General features: G+C 39.6%; 1 protein-coding gene across 1 annotated transcript in view; it reads right to left on the bottom strand.

The window, feature by feature from the left end:
• Window positions 1-2,326: 2,326 nt before the first annotated feature.
• CDH11 (cadherin 11) overlaps window positions 2,327-10,545 on the bottom strand; it is a 39,694-nt gene continuing 31,475 nt past the window's right edge. The window contains exons 11-12 of the mRNA XM_082290049.1: window positions 4,522-4,773; window positions 2,327-3,190 (exon numbers count right to left, since the gene is read on the bottom strand). Of these exons, the coding sequence (XP_082146175.1) occupies window positions 2,694-3,190; window positions 4,522-4,773 (749 nt within the window). The 3' untranslated portion in view covers window positions 2,327-2,693. The remainder of the gene's footprint in view (window positions 3,191-4,521; window positions 4,774-10,545) is intronic.

The raw sequence follows: 10,545 nt of genomic DNA, 5'->3' as shown, positions 1-10,545 counted from the left end.
ATTAAAAACCTGAGGCTCCCACGAGGGCCACGGCGAAGTTCAACGCAAAGCAATGTCCTGTTGTGGTGCCAGAACGCGCTGCTCATCCAAGGTGCTGCTGATGGTCCGGAGTGAGGATAATTCCCAGCATTTCAGAGGCAGCCTTGGCTGAGATTAGCAAGCCTGACTTAATAAAATGCTGCGATAATTGCACATCCACTGGGAAGGGGAAAAATAATCAAATGAAAAAGGACAAAACCAGCAGGGAAAGAAAATTTATTTCCAAACATCTACGAGAGTGCTACAAACAATAGAGACTAAAACTCAAAGCACTTGAAACTATTAAAAAATGTACTTGACAATGTCCTTCTTAAAAATTAAACATAAAAATGTAGAAAATGCCGTTATTAATTCTAAAACTTGCTCAAAAGTGAAATAAACCCAGATAGCATCAATGAGGATGGAGTCCTACAAATTACTTCTTTTTTATTTTATTTCAATTTGTTAATTTGTAAAGTGATACTCATTACTTTTCTTTTTTTTGTTGTTTTCAATGTTTATTTAAATTTATAATGGAGAAATGTGCAAATCTAGCAAAATATTCTTTGGATTATAAACAGAGAAAAATCAACAACCAAAGAAATTTGAACCAAGTTAATAATAAACTATAGAATTATATAGAATGCATACAGCTATAATAAAGTGAAATATTACAATAAACATTGTAGAGCAAATCTGCTGATTTAGCAAACTCTGCCTTATAAAACATAGGGATATAATGGGACAAGTGAATACGTTATGGATATAGAGCTGACACATCAGTCATCATTTTAAGAAGTTCAATTTTAACCTAACTACATATATGGGGGGGTCTTCAGAAAAGCAACACACCAACAAATCAGATTTCCTCTCAGATCAAGCAGTTTGGTACCTGACTGCAAATGAAGGACAGGGCCTGTAAAAGGAATGTAGGAAAAGGTAGGTAATTTCTGTTTATTTATTGCCGCTTCCCATATTGCAGCTGCTGATCTCTGACTCTACACAGCCAACTATATTAAATTCAGCAAAGGTACAGCTGTACACAGATGCAGAAAATGTTGATGTGCAGAACATATTCCAATCCCTTGCCCCTTCTGAACTAATATAAAAAAAAAAGTTATAGATCCCTTTTTGGATTAAAAACATACATTACAAGGAACAACCCTGAAAGCACTCTGTATTTCTGTCATCACAAATTAAAATGTCTCCCTATCCGCAGACGATGCTATTCTACTGGAAATTAAAAATAAAAAAAAACAAACAAACAAACAAAAAATTTTAAAAATTAGGAATTAAGTGCCGGAATCTTAATTACTACTCGGGTAAGGTAATTGTCAGGTAGAACAGTCCTTAGGGAAGTCACAGCTAAACTGGGTCAGATTTCAGTCTCTAGAACCCGCAGAAGCTCAGCACAGATACGGAAACTCACAAGCCTGGAGTAAAGTGTAAGTACAGAGTACTCCCATCCACTCACAAAGTCACTCCTGAAACCTCGGGAATCTCTAAGATATAAGATAAATGCATATTACATGGGAAATATTGAAAAGTATTACACTTAATTTAATCCAGGAAACACAGTAGGACTATATGACGGTTCTTACTGCGTTCTGGGAGCAGCCACAAGCTGTAGATAGAGAGGGTACAAAATGTTCACCAGACGTTACATTTGTTTTAATCTAAAAAACATTTGTAAAATGTACTTGATTTTTAAATAATCACTTAACAAGGCAACAAACCAACTACAAACACATAATAAATAAGGCTATTAAAAGGTCACAATTGTAGTAAATTAGTCAGAACTATAAATGGGACATTAGAAACACTATGTTTTTCCTTATATGCTTAATAACCAGAACAAGAATTAAAAAAGAATCAGTTTATTTCAAAGTCTGCTTCTTATATTGAAGCACATATTAAAGCAACAGTACAATGTTCATAAAATATAAGTGTGATGCTGTAACATTTCTTACATGTCAGAATACTGATATTTGTATGTATACTAAAATAAGAATTTTAAAATTGTACAAATAGATACATTAAAAATGACATAGAAATAGGGCGCCTCCCACTGCAACAAGACAGAGTTTTTATATCTGGCACGTATTAGTTCAAGATGAAAGTATAAGCAAAAAGATTTACAAGAATCAGCAGTAACAAGTTTGATGCTCAAGAGACATAATAATTGTACATTGTACTGTACATACATCATATGGGTTTAAGCTGGCTGAATATTATATATTTCAAGTTTAAAAATGCACTACCATATAGAGTGTCCATAGTTTAAGGCGAAATTACAGCTCAGAACTGTTATCTTTTCTAATTTGTGGAAGCTTCTTTGACATAAAAGATTTAGATGTTCGTAACACACAAAAGATTTCCCCTATTTGTAGGTTCGCTTTTAGCATTTTCCTTCATTTAAATATTTCGCATTTCTTAAGTGGGTTTTTTCCTTTAGTGAAGCTGGCAGCCAACTTCCAGATTTGCCTTTTGTAGGAAAAGGTACTTCACAGTATTTACCACTTTCATGTCCTTTTTTATTAAAGGGATCCTCTCTGTCAAACTTAAATGTTTAAATGAGATTTTTCTTGATTTTTAAAAAAATACCTGCTTACATTTCCTCTGGATTCTTCAGAACTTCGGACACAGTTCTTAAGGCCAAATCTTAAACTTTATTGTTAAGAATCATCATCGAAAGTGTCTTTGGAGCCATACAAGTCTGCAAGTTTCTTAAATCGAGGTCCCCAATTTTGTAGATAGTCGTAGTCCAAGTCAGAATCTGTCGTCGCTGACTCCAAGGAGCTGAGGGACCCAGCCACTGAGCCTCTGCCCTCGTAGCCATAGATCTGGATGGAGTCATAGGGAGGGGCAGTGGGGTCATTGTCGGCCTCCTGTATCCTGGTGTTGATGAAATCATCAACGTCCACGCTGTTGGGCGCGGGCCGCAGCCCCGGCCTGGGCAGGTACTGGTACTCGGGCTTGATGTCCTTGCGGGGGATGAAGCCGTTGATGCCGTCGGGGTTCTGCAGCGTGGCGATGTCGAACGCCTCCGTGTCCTCCTCGCCTCCGCCCTCGTCATCGTACGTGATGATGTTCTCCCGGACATCCTCTTCTTCAAAAACGATCAGGGGCTCTTTCTTCTGCCTCTTCAGGGTTACAAACAGCACAACAATGACTGGGGAAAACAAAAACACGAGTTAGGCTGCACTGTCAAACAGCAGCCCCTTTGCTAATAACTGCGGCATCACTGAGCCCTCAGCTTTTGTGCTGGATTGCTGCAAACTTCTGCATTTTTAGGGCTCCTTGTAAGGTAAAAGCGGCGATGTTTGTACACAGAACTGAACACACTGATCTGAGGCTCTCTGTCTGGGCTGCATGCCACTGCTCTTACTAATTGCTCATTACTGCAACACTAATTCAAGGGAAGTGTCTGTGAGGCCCCCAGTGCCGCATGAACACTGTGACACTGCCTTTGAGCAGGCCAAGCACATGAATATCTGCAACAAAACAAAGACGAATCTTTATCCTCTCCTGTATGCCCAAAGCTTAACTCAAGTTCCAAGTGTCATTTCCATTAAAATGGATTTTTTTAAGCAACACCTCCAAACGCGTATTTGTTTTTGTGTTCTCAACTCAAATTTCTGTAAAATAAAGTGTATAAGAAAAGAAACTCTATCAATTACTGCAGGGAAATTAGAAAATATTGTATAATTTTTTTTTTCAAATCATCAGGAAACACTATGCAACACTTTCTTAAAAGCAGGTTTTCCGAGCCACTCATCTGTCTTCAACACAAGATGGGTTTGAGGGAAATAGCTGCCAGGGGCCATTAATCCTGGCTGACCTCAATAAGGAACTTGTCATCCAGGGAAGATCACAAAACTTAGAACTGTATGTCATGACCTCCTTTAAGCAGTGTCCCTGATTAACTGGCACTAGGCCACAAGAGGACATTCTCCAAGCACATCTACACAAATTCACTGGTGTTTGCTATTGAAGATATCACAGAAGCCCAGAATGGTTTAGGATGGAGGAGACCATAACGTTCACGTCATCCCACCCCCTGCCATGGGCAGGGACACCTTCCACTGTCCCAGGCTGCTCCAAGCCCCAATGTCCAGCCTGGCCTTGGACACTGCCAGGGATCCAGGGGCAGCCCCAGCTGCTCTGGGCACCCTGTGCCAGGGCCTGCCCACCCTCCCAGGGAGAAATTACTTCTAAATATCCCATCCAGCCCTGCCCTCTGGCAGTTTGAACCCATTCCCCTTTGTCCTGTCTCCAGGCCCTTGTCAATTGTCTCTCTCCATCTTTCCTGTGGGCTCCCTCCAGGAACTGCAAGGCCACAATCACGTCACCCCAAAGCCTCTCACATCCAGGCATATCAGTACCCCCTATAAAAATAAAAGCTAAAAAATGAAGATTCATTTCTCCATCATGGAGCTGAGGGCAGGATTACTTTTTTAACACAAGTACAGATGAGCAGTAGGGAAAGAACTCTTTTTTTACCTAACAAAATGACGATGCAGGCCAGGATGGCGATGAGGGCGCCGGTGCTGAGCCCTGCGTTGAGGATGTAGGCCTCGGCATTGCAGGACAGCAGGGAGCCGCCGCTGTCGCAGCCGCACACGCGGATGGTCAGCGTGTTGGTGCTGCTCAGCGGGGGCACGCCGCCGTCACTGATCACGATGGGGAGAAGGTACAAATCCTGCTTCTGGCGGCTAAACCCTTCCCGTCTGACCAGCACACTCGCTGTGTTATCTGGTTGAAGAAGAGAGAGAATCATTATCCCACAAAGTCGTCCTCGTAGGCAATGTTGAAAAAGAAATTATCTCGCTGCAATGGCTCTCAGCTTTCAGGGGCTTCAGCATTAATTCTACAATAAACCAGCATAAAGTGTTGCCTTTCTAATGACCCAAGAGAAATTACAGGATTTTATTTAATTCATACAGCACCACACTCAGTTTTAATTCTTTAATTAACACAAGGAACATAGATAATCTCTGTCTGATAGCACCTTTTAGTACCTGTAAGTTTCTGAGAAATTCACAATATTTTTTCAGCCACCCAAATGGATGGACCTTCTTATTGCTGCCTGAACTGGTTTTTTTCTCTCCAGAATTAAAGATTTCAGTGGAGGGATGAAACCCATATCTCCCTTATGTGTTGTTCTTGGAGTCACATCTAAAAGCATGGTAGACAGAGATCTGTCCCAAAATGGGCTGTGATAAAGAGACTCCCACCAAAACAAAAGTCAATATTTGCTGTGTATGAGCAAATTTGAGCCTCACTGTTTCATTAAGAAACCCTGAAGGTAACAGTGTTTTATCAGAATCTGGTTTTCACCCAAGCTTCCAAAGCCAGAACTCAAAGAGCTTGATCATACATGTATAGTATGTCTGGGAACATTATGAATTACATGGGTGTGAGGAAGAGTTAAAGCACAGAACCAAAAATACCCTGAGTTGGAAGGGACCCACAGGGATCCATGGGTCCCACTCCTGACAGTATTTCTGTAACTCTTCCCGTTGTCATCATGAGAGGTGCCCTGCCATGGTTCTCCTGGTGCAGGGGGCAGAAAACAAGCTGCCATCTCAGCACAGGGCATTTTGGATGGTTCTGCACACCTCCTGTGGCTAAAGCCTTGGAAAGGGGACTGTGTGAGGTGACACCCTGAGCTGAGGCAGCCCATGCTTCCCACTCCCAGGGGAACACCAGTAGGGTTTTCTTGTTGTGCTCCTCCTCTCTCAGCTCAGCCTGAACCAAAGTTTATAACAGCTGTAGACATCCCAAAGTAAATAAAGTGAAGCAATCATATCTGTGGATTTCAGACCTTCAAAAGCCAGTTTATATTGAAGATTTATTCCACACAACCTTTCCTGGCTTGCCACATTCTTTATTTTTCACTGTATAATGGAAAGGGGAAAAAAAAAGAACAATTCTTTTATCTCCTGAGGGAGGGCTGTTCACCTCCGAAGGTACCCATTTTACTGCTGCCTCAGGGTACTGCAGATTAATTATTTTCCCATTGAAGAGTCAGCATAAATTCCAGAATTTAATAATGCAAACCATAAAACCTCTCCTAATGATCTAATCCTCACAATTTCCATGGAAATCTGTGAATAAATTATATCCAAAGAGAAGTGTTCTTGTCTTGCCCTAACCACCCTTGTGGGCAGTGCCCCGGATGTAACACAAGGTCTGAAACTGCCCCCAGATTTGGTCAATCTATGGGAGGATGTTTGCACCTCTTATGACTCTCCCAGTAACTTCTGGAGTTCACAGCAGAAAGGATGAATATTTTAGGTAGGATCTGTTATCCACCAGATGAATCCATGCCCCATATCTACCCCTCTCCTGGCAGGCCACACCCCTGATGCCCTGAGTGGTCACCTGGTCATGACTCAACTGTTCCTTTTTGGTGCTGAAGTCTCACAAAAAAAAAATCAATTAGGTAGAAAGCAGCTTGTTAACTTCTTCTTTACACAGTGTAAGGACAGAGACTCTGATAAAGATCTGATTGTTTATTACTTGTGGCTCTTGGAGGTGCCCTTTGTTTCTCTCAGAGTCCCTCTAATCTCCTGAACGTTTACATGCTCCATCTAAACTTTGAGGCACAATTTTTCACAGGACCTTGGTGATCTCAATGTCTGCGTGACAGGTGCCTTATTTTAGGGCTTTAAATTAATGGGCTCATAACAATTTGGTACAAATAGAAATACAACATCTAATATCTATTAACCTATCAACTAACTTGAACTAATATATTGATCCAGGATAAAACTGTTCCACAGAGTCCTCTAAAATGTGCTTAATAATTCATTTCCTCAATAGGAGAACCAAGATCTGTTCCATTAAATGAAAAATCACAATAGGGCAGATTATTCTTGTGGCAAAAAATATGAACATTAACAGGGGGCTGAGCTACAGCTGCCTTGAGACTGCAAAGGCACAGTGGAAGGAATGGCAATACCATATATTAGTATGTTTAGTCTTCAGCTATGCATTTTTTAATCATATATTTTATTTTTCTTGCCTTTTGTCAGCTGAAATAGTATTCCTAATTAGAAATAAGAAAAGGACAGCAAATTATTTATCTATTATACAGACTGGCCTGGTCCACTGCAGTCACCTACACTAAACAAAGCTGATTTTGATCCTATGACTGATTTATCTGTTTTAATGGGAACCAATTTTTAGTTTAATATAAATTTTTAAAAAGAAAAATCCAATCAACAGGCCTGGCTAAAGTTTAAAAAGGACTACAATACATCAAGCCTAAAAGGTCATTTTTTAAACTTTTCCTTTTACTGTTTATGTTCACTTCTCACATTTAGAAGAAACATAATATCCATAAGAGAAAAAACCCTCTCTTTTACCTAGATAAAAGATAACATATAATCCTAGCTAATATTCTCATCCTTGCTTTTTTATTATTTTCAAGGCCCAGGAGTAGAACTATAATCCTGGTAAAATGGCATTTTTTAAGCCAACAGAAGTTAAATGTCAATACCAGCTTAAAACTATTACTTAACACATATGGGAACTACTTGACTGTCAGTCCTAATGAACAGAATGGGGGTTAACACCAGAAGGAAAAGAACAGTCATCTCAAAACAGCCATTCCCAAAATTTCACGTTTTTCCAGCTATTATTGCCTTGGATATCCAACATCCAAAGGTGTTGCAAGTGAAGATTCCCTGTTCTCCCCATGAAATCTTCACAATTAGAAGTTAAAATTGCATTATTTCTTGGTGATCCTTTTACTGATCTCCCTGACCTTTGAGTTTTGTCTTTTTCTCTGGTGATCTTACCGATGATTTCCAATTTTTCCTGTGTGCATAGGCAAATGTAGCTTAGTTTTTGGGGGCTTGTTAACACATAGATTGTGTAAGAAGGATTCTAGATTACAGGAGCTGACTGTAGTGTGAACTTTATAACCTATATCAGGTGTGAGTGCAAATTCAGCCAGAAAACTAAACAGTTTCAGGGGTTCTGCTGTCTAAAATCCTTACCAGGAGTGGCAATTGCTGTGGATAATCCATGGCAAAATCCTGGGACTTTATTGTTCATGTGTTTCAAAATTTTCTTGTTGAAAAAGTGTGAAGCACATGTTTGAGTTTAAAAAGCAGACTTTAGTCACTGATTTTTGGGGGCTCACAAGTTTCATTTCAGGCTCTGTAAAGCACTGTTTTGTGAATTTGGGATTGCAGCCCTTCCAGCAATTCCAGGCTGAGGGAGTCCAAGAAAAGGGCATCTCAGCACAGGACCCAGCAGGATTAAATGCAGGAAATCATTTACTCAAAATCTGCCTCTCTGCTGTGCAGTGCCACGAGCCTGTGCTGCTCTTTTGAAGGCCTGACTTCAGTGGGAGCAGAGTTGAGCAGAGCCTGGGCAGACAGTGCTGTTTGTTTATGAGCTATAATATAAGGAAACAGTGCAAAAGTAATTCCGTGGTTTATCCCAGCGTGGGCTAAGCCATTATCTCATGTTTTCTATGGGAGATGGGCTCAGCTGAGGACTTGGTAACACAGTGGGCTATTAATAGGATGTAGAACATGATTATGCTGCTTTGGATTACTGCAATATGTGATTACTTTCAGGAGTTGCTAAAAAGAAACTCTATTAAATGATAATTATGGGGCTGTATTCACTTCAAAGTTCTGTAATAGGCCCAAACACTGGAGTTTTCATTAACTGTTCTCCACAGTTAATAAAGCCATTTTTCTTTGAAAGTAGCAATTCTGTCTGAAAGCTGTGGCATGGCTTATAGAATACTCAGACTTACAACTGAAAAAAAATGACTTTGAATGACCATGTACATTATTTGACTTGCAAATGGTAACACACTCTCCCTAAGAAGTTTTTTATATGGAAGTACACAGAATTTTAACTTTTTTACTTTGCTGTACTATAACTTACTTAAAAACACCCCACAGAAATAGGTAAATTAACAATATAATTGCACTGAGGATTGAACAAAACGAGGGAAAGAAAGGATGCAAATGAATGAATTTCCTCACACTATTCATTTCCCAAAAAGAAAATTATATGGGAAGATTCAATCCCTTAATAATCCCTTCTTGAAATAACCTTTTGCAGTATTGCCAGGTAGAAACACTACATTAAGGTGACATCATAATTTCAGCTACAAAACATTTTTATCCGGGTTAATTTTGTCAGTAATGAATTTGCTGCATATGGAAATGAAGGATTAATCCCACTAATTGGGAGTCAGGAACCATAATACAACTCAGAGCATCTCCACTCTGACCTACGTTTCCTCTGCTAGATTATAAAATCTGATCTATTTTCAGTTTGATGTGGCGACCATAAAATGTATTTTATAGACAAACTTGGCCTCTGGGTCTCAAGCAAAGAATACACTCTTATTTACTCCTCTCTAGAAATACACCCATTAATTTTTCAAAACTTGTGTTTTACTACTTTAAAGAGAATAAATATATGCCCTGCACTGGCTCCTTTATGAATTGCTTATGTATGTACAAGTGTCAAGCACTAGGCAACAGCATTACTTTGATCAGTCAGGAATAAAGAGATTTTGTTTGGAAGCTCTGATGATAATTACCCTCCCTTCAGATGTGCAGAGATATAAAGTGTGCCTCAACAGAACAGATTTTACTGAAATCCTGTATCTGGATTTTGTTGCCTTTTGTACTTCTGGCACTCTTGGATTCATTATTTAAACCAGTTCAACTGAGTTTTACTTTTCAGAAAACAGTCAAGTTTCCTTCAAACATTAAAGTTTGCTAATCAAAACTAATCCTTTAGAAGCTGAAACAGCTTTTGCCCTGTGCAGGGAAATAAAAAATGAGCATTGAATCAGAATATAATGAAATAAATTGAATAAATATGTATAATGGCCAAACCTGTCTTTGTTTGTTTGTTTGTTTACCCACCTCCTCTGTCTCCCTCAGCCTCTGGCAAGTTAAGGTCACTGATGTCATTATGTTGTGATCAATTGAATTTTGACACTCACCCAGGCCTGAGGTTTTTTGCTTACAAATTTCTTACATCTCACCATCAATCTGAATGCAAAGCTCCACTCTGTTTCATGAATAGCAAATTGGCAAAGGGATCAAGATATCCAGATGCTGAGATACCCAATCCAGGTACGTTCCACAGCACAAATCCCCGTTTCATTTCCTGCACCAGGCAGTGCTTTGATTCCAGTGGGAATCTAGCCCATGTCTCTTGTGATCCATAATTTACAAAAGCTGGCAATCACAGTAGTGAACAAATACAAGCAGCCTAACAATTTGTGCTGTCTCAGCTAACTTGAGGTTTCTCTAAACCAAGGAGATCTGCCAATTCCATTCAGTGAGTGTTTGGCAGTGGTTTTATCCTCTTCCTGGGAGATAAAATGGCAGTGGATTCTTCCTGTTGGGTATTATTACATAACTTAAAATCTGCATTCAAGAAAATTCAAGTGAGTTAACAATCCTTGCATCTCAGCTGTATGTTTTTGCCTTCCTCCCCTAAATCTTGGAGAAAAACTCTGACAAAGTTGAT

This window comes from Coloeus monedula (assembly GCF_965178545.1).
Source record: "Coloeus monedula genome assembly, chromosome: 13".
Lineage (NCBI taxonomy): Eukaryota > Metazoa > Chordata > Aves > Passeriformes > Corvidae > Coloeus > Coloeus monedula.
This window is presented reverse-complemented; position numbering and strand designations above follow the sequence as displayed.